This window comes from Megalopta genalis, chromosome 6, assembly GCF_051020955.1.
Source record: "Megalopta genalis isolate 19385.01 chromosome 6, iyMegGena1_principal, whole genome shotgun sequence".
In the NCBI taxonomy this organism is placed as follows: Eukaryota; Metazoa; Arthropoda; class Insecta; order Hymenoptera; family Halictidae; genus Megalopta; species Megalopta genalis.
In genome coordinates, this window is record NC_135018.1 from 21,114,752 (window position 1) to 21,133,215 (window position 18,464).

Genomic DNA, 18,464 nt, shown 5'->3' on the forward strand with positions numbered 1-18,464 from the left:
CTTCGATAATGGTCTTAATAAAAGAGCCCAACTTCTTCGTGTTGAATATCGAGCTTTTGCAAATCGATACATAAAAATTGATATTTGCATAAAAATACGTAGTCTAGTAATACGATATAGGCCATAAGCAACTCTCTCCCCTAACTCCTAACTTACGAGAGCTTGGTAACAGCGAGGACGCGCTCTTGCGGCGGCTGCATCAAACCCCATTGTCAATATGGCCGTTGACGAGAGATCGCAGTTTGTAGCAGTGTGTAGTGAGACGCGGACGCGGTAACCTGTTCGTTAGTCTCTGAATATGAAGTACGTCGCACCAGGGGAAAACGTTTCTACGTAATACGTAAAAATTCATCGTGAATCCGACCAAAATGAATAGTGTTCTCGAGGAGCAGAAAAATCACACGCAGAGTGAAAATGCTCTGACGCAAGGTACGTGACTATACCTCGCGCTTAATGGACCCTTGTGAACGTAGGTCGGAACTGTTTACGACTACAGTAATGTCTCCCTATCTGTCGCTGGGACCGAATTTTAAATTGTCGAAAGTAATACGCAGGAATTGATTTCTTCGAGCCTCGCGGCTCGCCTTTATTGTTGCCGACATCTCATGAGAGGCAGAGAGATAGAACGAAACTCGAGTCGAGCGAAACTATGTGTATACTATGTATGTAAGGCAGCGGTCAGCATCGGAGACAGCCGGTGTACAACATTGTAATGATAGCATTTTTTTCTAATTTTTTTCCTTTTTTATAAATGAAATTTTTTTTTAATATATTAGTCATATTTTTCCAATTAAAATGATACCAAACACGAAATGCTTTAGTAATAAGTAACTTATTTTATTTGCGAAAAAAGCATTACAAAAACCGATTTTTAACAAATGAAATATTAAAGGCAAGTTCAAAGAAGGTATGTACATATGTTTTTCGAAAGAAAATATCACCAAAGTTACGCTATTCGAGCCTACGTTAGACACCGGGAATAGGAAGCTTTACACGAATGGGAGACAGAAGGAAACGAAGACGGCTGAGAATGAAGAGTTCCATGTTTGAAATTTGCTGGGACGGGAGAAGCGACATCATTTTAAAGACGAGCCTACGCGTGGAGGGTGTAAAGGAACTGTTTTCTGTACATTTTCCATCAACCCTGGAATTTTAAGATGTCGAACATCGAGAAAGAACACGACATTTAGCCAATTTGAATATGAATTATTTACAAATTAATTTTCTTTTACATTATTTCTTACAACGTCAGTAAAGTCAACAACTTCGCCTAAACTTTTTTCCACCGCACACCACGTGCATCTTGGCAGTAAATTACGTGCAACGTCTATCGTCTTTGACTTTGTCAACAGAAATATCTGTCCAAACTATATCGTGTTTGGTCTCATTTTAATCAGAAAACTATCAGCAATATGTTTAAAAAAATCAGTGTTAAAATGTTAAAATTAAAAAAAGTTATGTCATTGCATTATGAGTTGTCTTCCGGAAATTCGAGTCAAAAGAGCCGCGGCGCGTGCCGCAGCACACGTGTTCACCAACACCATCGAACTTTAGCATAGCGAGAAAATCGATAAATTACAGGGCCGTAGCAATATCTCGGCGCCGGGATTGGCATACTCAAGTTACGCCGAGAAGAGAGACATTACTGTATTTCGTGGTAGAACCACGCTAGCCATCGCACACAGCTTCCTCGACCCGCGTTCGATCGATTTCTTCTTACATTTATTGACATTGACATTCGAATAATACCAACCGAACCCGTAGAGATGTAAATCAAACCTTGCGAATGATATATGATATATTTTTCACGCACATTATTTTCTATGAAAAATCGACATTCTATTAGTCTATCTACTACTATCTACTTTCTTCGAAAGACCGATGCTACAACCCCTGCCTAGCCGTTGCCGGGTAGTTTTTGATCCGTCTTTAATATATTTATGTTTAATAAAGTCGAAAAATCTATTGTACAGCAAACTACATTTTACTGAAATTGGGAAAAGTTTTATTTTGTTAACTTTTCTCTTTTAAAAATTATACAAGTAGCGCATTAAAGAAAAAATTCCTATTACTAGGAAATTAATTTCGTTTTCGTTCAACCATTTTATGTTAACGTCATTTGAAATTAGTTCATTGATAATATAATTAAGTATAATTTCAGCAGAGGAAATATTTTTGAAATACATACATATTACGGCAATTTTAGCATAGGTCATCACAGACCCGGCGTCGGTCTCCCGCGTTACTATTCGGTGATTGACCATTTAGGGGTTAATTTATATCGTATAAGTTACTACGATCTACGTAAATTAAATGTAGTAGTCGCTGCATTGTTTTCTTTCTATTTTATAGAATTGTGAATTGTTTAAAAGTGTTTGTAAATTAACAGTCTTGGGGTGGCTTAACGTAATTATCCTTGTGCGTCGCATAAAAGCTTTAGAAATTTGAGATTTGAATAGTATTTAATGTTATTGCTTCGTATAAAACGATGACGACATTGTACGAAGTAAGATTTATTTATTTAATTAGATATGCGAATCGAAATCTAATACATAGAAATAAGAAATACGTACGATTAAGAACATTTATAGTAATACTTATGATAAACTAATTTTTAGCGACAAGTAATACTTATTGGTTAACACATCTTCCATCATCATCCAGTACTTATTGATTTTTATTAATGAACGTTCCACAAATTTAAGTATTTTATATAAGTCGTTTTTTAAATTCTGTTTGTATATATTTTATTACTACAATTTTTAAAACACTCTTATAACAATTAAGCTAAAAAATATGCTTACAGTTTATATTCTAAAATAAAAAATAATATATGTATATTACAAATTATGTTATTTGTAATAAAATAAAACTGTAGGAGAACTTAAATTAATATGTTATCAAGATTTTCAACATAGAAAAATTAATTATCATTAATTTTCATAATAATGAATTATTTGCTTTTTTTTCAAAACATACTCTTCAATATATACATTTTTCATTGTACAGATACTAAAGAGGAAATGAGTTATATTGATAGGAGGCTCAAATTAAACAATGACGAATCAGAGTCATTGATTTCTGATTTATTTCCTTGGATATTAGAATTTAAAAGGATGTGCAGATGTATACATACAGAGAAAAGTATAGTATCATTAGCAGAACTTATGCAATTTTATGCGAGGTAATATTTTTGGTATAAAATATTTATTCTGATCATTTAATTTTTAGTTTACCAGTAACACTTTTCTTGGGAACTGGTGTAAAATAAGTGATGAAAGACACATATCTTGATTATATTCTAGTGTCACATAGTTTGTCTTTTGAAGAAACAGAAAATATAAATACATCAATTACGATTATTTTGGATCTGTTTTTAAGAATAACATCACAGAACTTTTTAAATAGTAGAAATTAGTTTTACAAAATATATACATGAATATTATCTTTAAAATTGAATACTTGATATTACCAATCAGTATGTAAAAGTAGAAAATATTATAATTAATTAATAATAATTACTCTCAAATTCCTTACATGTACAGTATACAATACCTTAATAGTATTTCTTAAGTAGTTTATTTATTTCCTGATACAAAAAGAAACAATTCAATTGAAGGTATCATTCCAATATTTTGTTTGCCTACATTTTTTGTTATATGATCTTTTTAGAACATCAAATGATCTAGATGTCTTAAACTGAATATTAAATTGCATTATATATTGTAATATTTTACACTTTATGTTTAGAAAAATAATTTGTGTAATTACTTTAATAGAAATTTTTTTTTCAGAAATATAAGTAGTAGTGTAAATGAATGTTATATATGGCCTTTAAGAGCTGCAAAATTGAAGGATTTTATTAGTGAAACATTACTGTTATTTGCGTATATGTATCGCGAGGTTTCTGAGGTAAGCAGTACATTTTTCTTCTTTCACATTCATATATTAATGGAATTTTTGTTTTCTAGGATTGTAATAGATTTATTTATTTAAATAATATGTCAGATTTATTAGCATTGTATATAGATATGGAATTAAAAATATCAAAAAACAGTAAGGAGGAGTATAAAAAGATATCTGCAAGGCTCACTTCTTGTCTTTATATTTATTTAGGTATGATTATCCATATAGAATTGTTCTATTATTAATTATCTGTGTTCAAGATATTGCATATATACTAAAAATTTAATATTATTTTGATGAAAAATGTATTTTTTTCAGAACATTCTACACAACATATATTAGACACATTAATAAAAATACAGTTTATGTGTCGTAATTACAATCATATTTTAGATCCAATAATAATGTAAGTAATGAGATGTGTATTTGACTAAATAATGTGTTATGTTTTATTAATTCTGTTTATTTAGTATTAACGTTCTCTCTGTAATAAAATATTTTCCAAGATATATCTATCTTATTATGTTTTGTGTTCTCTCATAGGAAAATTATGAAAAATATTCCTGCACACCCTGAATCAAGTATTATGTACATTCGTTACTTTCTTGTCTATCGGTTATGGAGGAAAATAAATGGTGATGCAACTGTGAGAAATCGGATAACAGCTGCTGCAATTGCATCTCTGGGGCCAGTACCATCGAAGTTCTCACCATGTACATTAGAAGATGTATTGCCAAAAGTGCCAATTACACAACAAAATTCTACAAAAACTCTATTACATCATAAATTTGATGTTAAAAGACATTGTGAACTATTTGTAAAACATTGCAAAGAGAAGGAAGGAAGTGTATGCCAGAAGGAAGACAAACCTGCAACTTCCATTGATTCGTCCAATAGAATTAATTCACAAACGGTATTTATTTCTTTATATTTCCATTCTTCTGTAGCATGTTACTAACTCAATAATATAATTATCTATTATTCTATATACTTCTGGACTGTTAAAAGTGCTATTCAAGCAGAGTTATATTAATTATTTCAAAATACTGTCTTCGTGTAAATAATACAAATAATGATAAATTCTACTTTTAATTAGATAACAAATCTTTATGTCAATTCATATTTTTATAAAATTATTACATGCAAGAATTATCAAATTACAAATATTAATAATGTTTGTATTATTTACATGAAGGTAACATCATTTTGTAACAAGAGAATTAATCGATTTGTTTATCCTCAGCTAGAAGATAATGCTTGTAAAAATACAGAGTATATAGAAAGTAACGTAAATTCAATTATATCAGATAAAAATAATTCACGGAGGAATTGTAAAAAATCCAATGAAATTGTAATTATTGATTTAACTAGTGATATAGTATTTGAGAAATGCATAAAGAGGAGAAAATCTAGAAAATTACCGTGGTTGGAAGAAGCCAAGAAAAGGATCGACTTGAAGATAGCAACGAAATCATCACAGAAAACAAAAAACCAGAAGGAGCAGGCAACTACTGACTGTACACATTCATCAAGTTATTCAAGAACCGTAAATCATCAGTTGGAAGATACACAATTAATACAGAAGATAGGGGAAGATATCAGTTCAAGACCTAATCTCAGTACATGTTGGACAGCTGAAATGTTAAAAATTAAAACTGAGAGTAAACTGGAAATCGATAACGAATTAGTAGATCATATGAAAAATGTGAGGAATTCGAAGGAAACAAGTTTAAGCGAAATTTTTCTCTCAACGGAACCAGCGTTAAATTCCATTAATAATGACAATTTTACAAATGGTGATGAGAGGGAAAGTAATAGGAGTAACAAACAAACTGTGATCAAGCAACCGACAGAAACAGATCTTCTCTCAGAGCTTGATACATGCAAAAGGGATGAAAGTTACAAAACAGTCTGTGATTTAGGAACAGAATGCCCAAGTGTAAATAGTACTACAAAATGTACTCAGTATGATCCCAAAGATAATGCTATTAATTCTAATTGTTCTAATCTTAATGTAAGTAACGATAGAGTAACTGAAAGGGTAATATTGTCAATAACAATAACGGATTCTGTCTTGGAGAATAAAACGTTAAATAAAGAAACTTGTGCATCTAACTATTCTGATAATATGATTAATTCTAAAGAACATAGTGAAGAATTGGTTATATCTGAAGAAACTGATAAACACGACACAATTTGTACTCAACAGGCACTAGATACGGCAAAGACCTTTGTCATTACAGATACTTTACAACATAAAGAACATCAAGAATCATTACCAACACCCATACAAAGTTCTGATGTGCAAGATAAATTTGAATTGGGAGTTGAAGTAAAGTCACCAAAATGTACAAATGAAGTGGGCAATAGGGGAAACAACAAATTTTCCGAAAATTCGGAATTAGAAATTTGTGATCACGATGAAACAAGATGTATAAGAGAAAATAAGGGAAGTGTCGTTAATATCAGAGAATCTATTTTCGGATCTTATTCTACGGATAAGAAAAATATTTCTAATAAAGTTAACGTAACGTACCCGAATGAAAACTTTAGCAAGTCCATAGAGAGTGTAACAAATGACAAGTGCAATCTTAATCTTGACAAGACAGATGTGTCTTGTGAATCCCAGGACATAACACATAAAAAGGAGTCTGACAAGTTATACAAACGAATAGAGGATAAACAAGAATGCGGTAATGTTCAGAATGAATATGTTGTTCAAGACTCTGACCTGCAAGACAATATTGATGGCCTCTCGTTATTGGCCAGTGTTTCACAACATGTACCACATTTGAAACCAAAATCGGAAGGGAAGTGTGACCAAATCAAGGTGAGGGATTATGCTTCCTTGAGGTACACTTGCTGCAGTCAGGCCTCTGACGATGGGGCAGCTAACGATTCAATTTCACAACTTCAAACCCCATCCATGGGAATAATTAATCGGATTGTGGGTGTTTACCCCGAAGATGCATTAAATAAGGTAGCTTTTTATGTAGAAGTGACTTCAAATGATTCTGAAACTGAGAATGTGAATAAAGGACTGTATAATAGTTTAATATCTGCAGAAAGCAATATCCAAGGCTCCAAAGAAAATGCCAATGTTATATTGAATGGAGAAACTGTAGTCTTGTTGCAGAAGTCACCAAACAGCAATTTGTACATAATAAACAAAGCTGTGGAGAATTCAAAAGATCACAATGATGATGAAATTAGCAGACTGAAGGAGAAAAGTTGGGTGACACCTACAGAGGAATGCAGTTCATTTGAGGCAGCTACTTCTGTGGATCATATGCCATATAATTTAGAATTAACCTCGTCTAATAAAGTATTACAATATCAGGAGAGCAAGTGTTCAGTGGGACGAGGAATCAAGATGGAACTGAAAGAAAGCACTTTCACAGACAGCAAATTGTACACTAAAAAGTTACCTGCAGATTTGATTTCCATTAATTCGTCAATGTATCAAGATATAGCAAACACACCGATAGATAAATTAAAATCTTCGAAATCAAGTCTGCCATTCAGACAAAATATTAAACAGGAATTGAACAATATGTCTCATCATTGTGCTATTTCAGGGTGTAACAGTGTTCTTTCGCATGCTCATGAAGTAGATGATCCTCAGTTACATATCCCGATTAATCTTCCCAATACTTTACCAACTATCTATAGCAACTGTGCTGGTAGTGCTGACTTGTGTATGTCATACCATAAACATTGCAACTCAGTATCATGTGGTTTGCAGATCAATGCCAATAGTAGCTCATGCGAACGATCGCATTGCTCGTGTCTAAACTGTACTTATGATATTGTTACACGTTATAGACAATGCATCCATCCTACTACAGAGACCCACGTATCTTGCATTGAAAGTAGCCCTTATTTTCTGCCGACCCACTCGCCAATTCCAAACCCCGCCATCCAGGAACACGACAGAGCGAAAAGCGAAACAGTCATAAATAAATTGTACGATGATCAATTGTTCTGTAAACTGGAGAAGAGTAACAACCAGTTGGAAAAATTAGAGGTACCACGTGACCCAGAGAAAGTGTTCAAGAAGGACGCGGATAATATGTTACCTTTGAAGAAGAGATTGAAAGCGTATGCCATGGCGCATACCGAGGTGTCGATTAAAGCGGAGAAAGTGGATAATTATCCAGCTATACCCATGATGTCGATTGCTGCTTCGGAAGCACTGGATAACACGCAAAAACAGTCTGTTCAAATGGTCAAATCCGAGTACGAATTATCATCTGGAAAGAAAGATCCTCACGATGGATACTGCAATTCGAACTTAGTGCGGAGGGACTACTATAAGGACATACACGTGTCTAGTACACATCAAAGTCTTGCAAAGGAAAGCATAAGAAAGCTGGGACGTCAATTCCGATCAACCAATGATCAGTCTAATGCAGTGTATCAAGATTCTTGCCTTCAGAGATCATTCAAAACACCGGCGCAGCGGAAAGAAATTAATATGGTGAGTAGTATGCCACTGAAAAGATTAAATTCGGAGTCGATAGGACGAGAAGAAAAAACATTTAAAAAAGTTAAGAAAACGCAGTCGCCACTGCGGCAAACAAGAAGCTCAAAAAGAAACGTTCCTAAAGTAAATTATTCTTACACCGATGTTGATCCAGAATGGAATCCGTCCGGTGAATCGAAGCGCAAACGTAAGAATTCATTATAAGAATTCATCGTCGTAGGGACATTTCATTGTTTTAAACATGAACGAGAAATTATACATTAATTTGTGAAACTATCACTAATTGTACAAATTGTAAATAACGTATGAATGAGGATAAGTCATGATTTTGAAGATTTTGAATATTGATGATTTGTGCCCAATGTAACAACATGAAGATCACATCTGTGAAGATTTTCTGGAAAATGTCAGAATGTTGACATGGAAGATATTATTAAACATATTTTATTAGGTTTAGAAAGCTCAATACGAGAAGGGATAGACAATTCTTCATAGAGTAAGCTATATAGAACTACTACACTACATAGAACAGTATTACAAAAAATTGTTTTATTTCTATTAATATTTAATGACAACATAGATGCAGCTAATTTTACTTAATATAATTAGTTTATAATTATTTGAAAGAAAATTTTATGAAAATTCTTTTCTTATATATCATGGCATAGAAAATACTTTTGTATATACCTATGTACATAAAATGTAACAATAATTACACACTGAAGCTATTGCTACGTTGCTCTTATATTGGAGGTAAGCCGATTTATTTTAAAAATATAGAAATTAAAGGTTTAGCTTATGTTGTATGGGATTCAACATAAAAATTACGTGTTTCAGTGTTATGGTACATGAATATTCATTTTTGTAGTAATTTGAAACAATAATCTTTAACCCATTTGCATAATATGAAAATATGAAAAAAGGCCCATATCACCGAAAAATTTTTATTTTACATTTAGGTGTAAAATTGTATAAAAGTAAAAAAAAATCATTTTTCAGCATTATTTGTTAGAAATTTTGTTCAGTGTGGTAATATTTGAAATGTGGGACGCATGTAGGCACTTCACAATCACTATCACTATCAGATCTTATTTCTCTAATTCGTCTTCTTTTTAGCGGCATAATTTTTTCTGCACTACAATCAGAAAAACTGCTTTCAGATTCCAGAATTCCATCCTTAACCCTCTGCGGACGGGACCGTTCGAAGTGAATCGTACCGTGGGGCCGAGCTCCTGCCGCGAATAGTCATTTAAAATTGCCAGCGCATATTTCTGCTTAAACGCGGTTTTCGTTTCTAGGCCATAGTCACGCATTTACATGGGACACATGTACGCGTTTCTCGGCTCTATCAGTTGTTTTTCGCCAAACGTATATATGAGTTCTTCGGCCAATTTGATGATTTACGCAGAACGTATATATGCGGCGGTAGCCCGCAAAGGGTTAAGGTTACGAATAAGTTTAGTGACTAACAAATTTCAGTATGTGCACAGCACCGGCGATAGTAATTGCAGAGATAACAAAGAGAAGCAAAATAACAAATCATCATTGCATCCAAGCAGTGTAACAGTTATCAGTATCGGTGCTTGTCTCTGTGATCTTATACTGTTAGGAAGTGTGTTATTTTATTAATTAAATATTTGGATTCAATACCGAACGCAGCCGCGTATATATACACTCCGGCGATAGTGATTAGGAAAATTGAGCGTATATATACTCGTATGATGCAAATGGGTATTGAAAAGATATTTTGGTTTTTTCAGTTTTTGGGAGAAAAATTATACAAATTCGGAGAAATAAGAAGCCCGGGTTGAAGATAAGATTTAATCTACTAACACAAGATATGTAAGTAAAATTTAGAAAATTTATGTGACCAAAACTCAAAAATGTGATAAAAAGATTGTATAAAAACGGTTATGCATATAATTTTTGAAGATCATACAAGTTTAGATCGAAATACTGTTTGACAGCATTTTGTATTACAGATTAATTATTTCCTCAACTTGAATGCCTCAGGAGAATGTTTAACTCTGGAGAGTGTCATGTCAATAAATTTGCCAAATCTCGTAGGAGTAACTAAATCATTATGCAACAGCAGAAGTAACAGGAAACACCAAGTACATTTCAATTTTATAAGATTCTCTTTACATATAGCAGTACGAGTTCTTATAAATACGATACTTGTAGATATCAAAAGGCAGGTAGTATAACTAGTCATTGGTTTTTACTTTAAACAAAGACTTTTATTTTATCAGGAGAAAGGAATACAGCCGAATAATATGTGGCGATGAACTTCAAATTAAAAGTTGAAAAAACATTATGTAGAATTAAAAGTACCTACTTTAGAATTTGTATATGTAGATATCAAAAAGATAGAGCTTCGTCCCAAGAAAAGTCATTTGATACGACACCCGAATTTATAGCGCCTTTGCATAATTTATGCTTCAAAAATTAGACATATATTTTTAAAAATTATTCACTTGTTTTCCAAAAATGGAAATGGAGTATGCCTCATTGTACAAATTCTAAGCAAAAAGAGAATAGGTGTAACCTTTTTAAAATCTTTGCGAACTAATCATAAACTAAAAGTTAGAGCTACTGCTCAAAGAAATCAATGACTTAATTTTCATTCACTGTAATCATTCTTGTAAGTAGCAAATAATAATGAATTCAATCATATTCACCGTGAAGTAGTATTCTCACTTCATAGAACAGTTTAATATTTTTAGTGCCATATTCCTGTATATAATATTTCATCTGTGATTATTACATAGCATTAAGCTTATACTTGAACACATTCAACATCAGTTACACAAAATTATATTTTATTATGCAAAAAATAAACCGTGTCTAGTTAACTACTTCATGGTAAACAGAAGTACATATTGTTTTCATGTTATAAAAAGGTTAGAAACAAATTAGAATGGTACCATATTATTTCTGTACAAATAATTTATTTGTTTTAATTATAAACTCTTGTGGTAGTCATACATGTGAATTAATAATACTAAGGATATTATTTATTAATTTCTTTATAAGTTTGATAGTTTTAAGTTCAACATAAATGAATTTGTAATTTAATGTAGTCAATGATCAAAAATCTTGCCAAATATTTCCGTGTTTTCATGGAACAGATATAGAGTGATTAATGGACAAAATTATACTGTACATTTGTTAAGAAAAGTCTGATATCTCAAATTTTTAATTCAATATAATAATATTGCATCCATTATCCCGTTCATTCGTGTTCATGAAGAAAAGTTGAGTTCTGTGTATGTGTAGAACGTTTCTACCATAATGACGAATAAACTTGTATTTACTTATGTTTGTAAATTACATGTATTTTGTGATGATCACAAATTGGATTTACTGAAAAAAATGGTATTACATATAAACATTTACCTCGGCTTTACGTCCCCAGCGTAAATATTTTACGTTTACGATAGGGTTAGACGTAGTAATTTCTAACAGGGTAATTACTCCAATATTTTTTTATATTTAATACTTTTTATGTTTCATAGTTTTTTTTTGTTTACGTACTTGAAGCCATAACTTCACGAAACTTTTATTTTATTTATGATAATATTTGACTGTACCATTCAATGTATTATGTAAAACGTATTTTTAATATACTTATTTTACATATTCATTTCCTATTAATTAATTTGTTCCCTTTGATAGTACTTCCCAAGATTTTTATATACTATAATTTAATAATATTAAATACTATTTAAACTATCAAAAATATAGAAAATATATAATTGTATTTTTTGTGTATGCATTGAAAATATTTTTATGTAGGCTTGTATAAAACAAAATAGATATACGATTAGTAAAATAATTTCAAAATTGATGATATATAAGGATATGTATGTATGTATGTATGTATATATTATATGTACAAGATGTCACATTTTAATATCCCAGAGCAAATATCTCGAAAAGTGCCAATATGTAATATGAAAAATGTTTCAGGTAGAAGTTGTATGGTTTCGGAAGCGACAGATTATGCTGTCATTTATTTGCCTTGTGGTAACCATAAAGGTTAGTTTCGAATTTTTAAATTAGAACCTACAGATTTTTTTATTACATATTGTCGTAGCGACCATCTAGACATATATATCGAGCAATCCGACTGTGCAACCTCTCCGCAATGTATATCAGATAACGCTAATGCCGGTGATACATTAATTTAAAAAGATACAGGTTCTAATTTAAAAATTCGAAGCTGATCTTTGTAGATTTTTGCCAATGTTACCACTAGGTCAAACAAATGACAGCACAATCTGTCCCCTTCGAAACCATATAACTTCTGTCTGAAACATTTTTTATATCATTCGTACTTTTCAGATATTTATCCCGGGAGATTAACATGGGTCATCCTGTATGTACATATGTATGTATATATATAAACATTTTGTTATATAACAAAATAATAATTGTAAATATATTTACGTTTGTGTGCATTCCATTAACAATTTATAAGCAGGATATTAAGAATATAATAGAATATTAATTTCCTAGAATACAATTGAAGATGTATACAATACTTAATACACTAGACTGGAGGAAAGCGAAAAACTACAGCAATCATAATTTTGTAAAAAGAGGAATTTTATTCTCTTGTTCAGTCTCTGCATTGTACATTATGAATTACCTAATGTAATTTTACATTTTATAGAAGTTACAAAAATGATGTAAAATTACGAACCTTTTAACTGGCATTTAGTGTATACAAACTGATAATATAAGTAGTAATATGTACGTTTTCTTTCATACATAGTGTTGAATCAAATATAGTAGCACATACCCCATTTCTTGTACAAACTCATATGTTGTTATGCTATATCAATTTTGTATTCACATATACATATATTATTCTTTGGAAAATTAATTGTTACAGATTTATTCGGTCCAAGTAAAATATTTTTCAGCCTATATTATTCTTTAACTATAGTTCAACGTATACTTTTAAGCGCTTTGGTTATACAACTCTATAAACATTATCGTAAAATGAGTTCAATAACTTAAATACATATTACAGTAATTGACTGAATTAAATATCTTTCCAGTGTACTATTTTTATTCAGAATAGTGTTGTTTAAATGTAGTATGGAAATTTGTATTTATCAAAAATCATCTTGAACAATTTGTACAGTAAATATGTTGCATTATAAAAAGAAGAATATAGTCGCGTTGGAAAGTAAGTCAACGGCTTTTCAAACATATTATCATTTATTATTAAAAATTTTTAATTTTTATTTGTCGTTACATTTTAAATTTTTAAATATCCTTAAATTTATTTATGTAGAAACTGGAATCATTTTTTGGATTAATTTTTAAGTACTGGAAAAATTAACTTACTTCCTGAAGCGACTCTACAATGATTAATTAATGCAATGGTTTTTTTCTATTTTGTGCACAGTAGCCTAGTAATTTTATATTAATTATGATTTTTTTAGGCATTTGTATTATTGTAGGAATTTTCAATTATTAATTTTTAGGTAACATAACAAAAAAGTAAGAATTTATAAACAGAAGATGTGCATATAATAAATCAAAGCTACGTTTAATTATTACTTGAACAATTCCTACTCCTGTGCGTTCTTAATTAAATTAAAAAATTTATATAATTATAATCATAAAACATTAATATTCAAGCGGGTCGCTATTAACTAAAATACTGTTTGTATATAGAACATTAAAATTATCAAATGTAAAATAGTTTGCTTTTTAGTGATAATAAGCCCAGGCACTAATGGGTTAGTTCTGTCAGATAAAATGTGTTAGTTATTACATATTGAAATTTCAAGTACACTGTTTCATTGTAACAACATTCTAGCAATAGAATTATAAAAGAATATGTAGAGAGAAGAACAGATTTTCGTATATTGTACTTATTCAAACTCTGTATCTATCCGCTTAAATTAAGTGACAGTTCATAAATAAATTTTTCTTTGTGCAATATAAATATGTCTTACTTCTTTGCAACATATAGACGTAATGACTTTTTAATGCGTGTACTTTTTTTGTAACCAAGCAATTTTTTATATCGATACAAGATTTCCTTAGATTCAATTTATAAATACTTTAACGAGAATACAGCATTCTACAAAATACAAATGACTGTTCATTTTATTATATTTATGTCGCTATTTGGGGATCACAAGATATAAAATAGTTCTTTCATGCATTTCTATATGAATTATAGACGAATAACTTTCTCCTGGATGATTTTGAAGTTGATGCTATTAATATTTAGGGGATACTATTATGTATTAAACCTTGAAGAACATTCTCGACTAATCTGATTTCATTATTTGCAAATTGTAATATAAAAGTAACAATCTCATTAAATAGATTATAATTTAATCTATAAAATAGCTGAGAGAGAGAGAGAGAGAGAGAGAGATTAAGAAACAATTACATTAACACGTACTATAATAACTGAGTGGAATGTCTATTGTCTAAAATTTAATACTATAAAAGATAAATAGATCAATAAAATTATGAATACTATCCACAACTATAAAGTATTTTTTAGTCCACTCAACATTTAAATAGCATTTACAAACACAAAGTACACATGTTCGACTTGTTGCTTCCTTAAATGATACAAAAACAAAATATTTTATTCTAGCATCATTATGAAATTATACACTATCTTATACTTTATTATTAAATTGAAAATAATGTTCACTGTACATTCATTTATTTGAATGAATATATTTGTTAAAAGAAAATTATCAAAAGAATGAATAATCTGCATTTTAGAATATAAAATAACAATTCCTTTAATAAAAGATTTTTTTCTACATTATCCGTGTAATTTGTTTCTCTTTTAAAAGTTAATGTATACTTCTTCCAATACTTTTTCCTTTTTTTTCTTATATTTATATTATTACTTACAAAATGAAGCCAAAAGAATTGCTCTAAAAGTAGTAGCTATTCCAAATTAAACAAAAAAATTACTTTTTATTAATGTCATCAAATAAAATTATTTTTCGTTACTTTTACTTAATATTAAAATGAATATGGCAATACATAATATGTTCATTAATTTTAGTATTTAGTAGAAGGAATTAACTTTTACTACCATCTTATAAGAAATAGAAAAAAAATTTATTTCGTTTTAAAAATAAATCTGCAAACTATTTTTAATTTTACAATCAATAATTTGATCTTTGAACATATAATATATAGTACTTATTAAGCAAATTCTAAAAAATAATACATGAAGATAAATTATTAAACATGTCCGTTCTGAGTATTAAGTGAGAACTTAGAACTACAAACCATTTATTCAATACTTAGCAGTTCGATGTATTTTTTCTATTTTGTTATGCATTTCAAATAAATTTTAGAAAAATAAATAAAAAGTCATTTAGCTTTTCAATATATATAATTATTATTAAAAATTAATTATCAATCTACAATGAATGTTAATAATGAAATATAGACTTTTTATAAAACTATAAAAAGACAATAAAGCAGTTGGTTCAAAATTTGCTACAACTCAGTAATTTATACTATTCCGAATCTAATAATTGTCACACAAAATATAAGTCAAACAATACCAATTAAAACTATATAATAAGAATATAATTAAGAAATATTTTGACGAGATCATTAATGTATTTTCTTATATAAAAGTTACGTCCAAAAGCATTGTTTCTGTTATTTACATCTATATACATATGTAAATGACTATTAAAAAACAACATTGAAAAGATTAAAACAATCAGGTATACGACATGTAGGTAATGGTTCTATCTATTCAAGAATTTTATCCCTGAAAGTAAAGTTCTTAAATGCATATTTACAATACGTAGTTTCTTTTGCACTGAAAATAGAGTATTTTTGCAAGAGCAATAACCTGTTTGTTAAACATTCTTTGGAAGTAATACATTAGCAAAGGACATATTAATACTTTTATGCATAATCTATAGTACTGTCACATGAACACTTTCATTTCCAATTTCAACAAAACACATATTTTGATGTATTTTCTACGAAAGTAGAATTATTGAGTGCAAATTTTAAAGGACATAATTGCGTGGTCCTAGAAAGGGATTTTTAAAAATAATCATGTTTATGAAAACTACACGAATTTCTATCTATAACAAGATAAGGAATATCGCAAATAAAATGTGAAGAATCGAAGAAAAAATTTCAATTGAATATTCTATGCTCTATACAGTACTAAGTGAAATAAATAGTGATCAGAAATATTCTTTTCTTTAAAATCGGTTTTATGTGCTCATATTTATATGCATTTATATCCATTGAAATTGAAAAAAAGGTCTCATAATCACAATATCGCCATTAAAAATATAATCATGATCGTAAATCTTTTAGCTGATTTATCCTGAAAATAATAGAACTTTAATGAAGCCGAACTCGACACATTACAATTTTGTAAAGTTTACAAACAATGAAAACATGTTAAATCAGTATTTGGGGTTGCCAAATTTTGAGTAAATACTACGATCATTTATATAGTAGAGATTTGTTATCTAAAACAGTACTGTCTACAAAAGATTTAGGGTATATACAGTGGCTGTAGAAAATATTCGTACTCCTTTTAAAACGGAATAACTTTTCCATAATTGAGCCAAGCGATCTAAATTTGTTTGAATTAGGGATTAGTTTACTAGACAATGACTAAAAAATTGCAATTATTCGACATGATAAAATAATTAAAAAATTATGTTTTTTCAACTTTTTATCTGAGCCTATAACGAAAATTTAAAAAATGCATTTTGCAGATCTTGGTAACTTATATACATGTTGCAAATTTCATCGCGAAATATAAGTTACCGAGATCTACAAATTACATTTTTTAAATTTTCGTTCTAGGCTCAGATAAAAAAGGTTGAAAAAATATCGTTTCTTAATTCTTTTATCATGCCAACAAATTGTAATTTTTGAAAATAATTTTGTAGCCACTGTCCAGTAAACTAATTTGTCTAACATGCCAAAAATAATTTGATCGCTTGGTCCAATTATAAAAAAAGTTATACCATTTTAAAAGGTGTACGAATACTTTCTAGACCCATTGTATGCCTTCATGCATAAATGACTGTATCTCTCTCTAAGCAGTACTGGTTTAAAACCTTATCACATATATGATCACTCCACTAGCAACAGCAGTTCTTGAAATCTTTGGAAACCAAAAGTTAATCTTACCATGAAAGAACAGTGCATAAATTTATGCCTTGTCTCTTTTGCAATAACTTTTATTTCTATAAAGTTCATGAAACTTCATAGAAATTTATTTGCAAATATATCTAAAACACTTATTCATATTAACAAGTGTGTAAGGCTTATTTTAGAAACATTGTACATGTTTTAAATTCACTCACCTATCATATTCTTCCTTCCATTTGTACATATTAAATCTGCAAAAAAGATATTCTTTAATTTAAAATCTTTATATTATATATATACATTTTAAAGTATTACTTTAGTGCAAGAGATAATAATTCTATTTTCAAAATGCATATGTAAACATTAATGTATGTTATCAAAAGTTCATTTAATCTATTAACGAAAAACTTACCAAATCATATATATTTTTCAAAACATATATTTTTTTTATTTTTTTGTATTGTACTTAAGATATGTATGATAATTGACGCAGATGAATTGCATTATATCAAAGAACGATTTTGCATGGCATACGCGAATTAGACCACTAGAAAAAGGGGTAGTGACCAACTATGTAAAAGATAATGAAATTGCAATCCAGTACCCTACTTGATATTTTGTTGTAATTGGGAAACAAATTTTTGCACATCATTAAACCTGTTTGTTTTCTAAAATTAAAGGATATTTAAATAATTCATACCTATTAGTGATCATTACACACATTTATAAGACCATGTCTCACACACAAGTAGTATACTGCTATTGTCATAAACTGATATCTGATAACTGATATTTAATATTGTTAAATTTATACATATAACTCCTAGATAGCAATTTCAAAGTAATTTCAGTAATAGAATGCCAACTTCATTTGAATACTCTGTGTATACACACACATGGATATCACAGTATGAATTCTTGACTT

At 29.6% G+C, this 18,464-nt stretch overlaps 2 protein-coding genes across 3 annotated transcripts in view; one reads left to right on the forward strand and one right to left on the reverse strand.

The window, feature by feature from the left end:
* The window catches only part of LOC143259599 (uncharacterized), a 61,680-nt gene that overhangs the window by 38,412 nt on the left and 4,804 nt on the right, over nt 1–18,464 (reverse strand). The window contains exon 5 of the mRNA XM_076522651.1: nt 17,755–17,790. Coding sequence (XP_076378766.1) covers nt 17,755–17,790 — 36 coding nt within the window. The remainder of the gene's footprint in view (nt 1–17,754; nt 17,791–18,464) is intronic.
* On the forward strand, nt 220–14,360 carry LOC143259598 (uncharacterized). 2 transcript variants are annotated; one of them, XR_013033614.1, is made up of 9 exons: nt 220–429; nt 3,010–3,184; nt 3,795–3,912; nt 3,972–4,116; nt 4,225–4,312; nt 4,450–4,819; nt 5,150–9,145; nt 10,153–10,234; nt 10,375–14,360. XR_013033614.1 is itself a non-coding variant. In XM_076522650.1 (9 exons), exons 1-8 carry the CDS (start codon nt 369–371, stop codon nt 10,201–10,203), a joined length of 4,245 nt encoding a protein of 1,414 aa, XP_076378765.1. In that variant the 5' UTR covers nt 220–368; the 3' UTR covers nt 10,204–10,234; nt 10,375–14,360. The 2 variants fall into 2 exon arrangements, 1 of the variants encoding a protein (XP_076378765.1); XM_076522650.1 differs by having other exon boundaries at nt 5,150–8,386.

What these genes read in the sequence shown, in the direction of transcription:
- LOC143259598 (XM_076522650.1), top strand. Translation starts at nt 369, where the DNA reads ATGAATAGTGTTCTCGAGGAGCAGAAAAATCACACGCAGAGTGAAAAT. An exon ending in TTGTCTTTATATTTATTTAG is followed by an intron (nt 4,117 to 4,224) that starts GTATGATTATCC and finishes TATTTTTTTCAG; the next exon opens with AACATTCTACACAACATATA. An exon ending in ATAGAATTAATTCACAAACG is followed by an intron (nt 4,820 to 5,149) that starts GTATTTATTTCT and finishes GTTTATCCTCAG; the next exon opens with CTAGAAGATAATGCTTGTAA.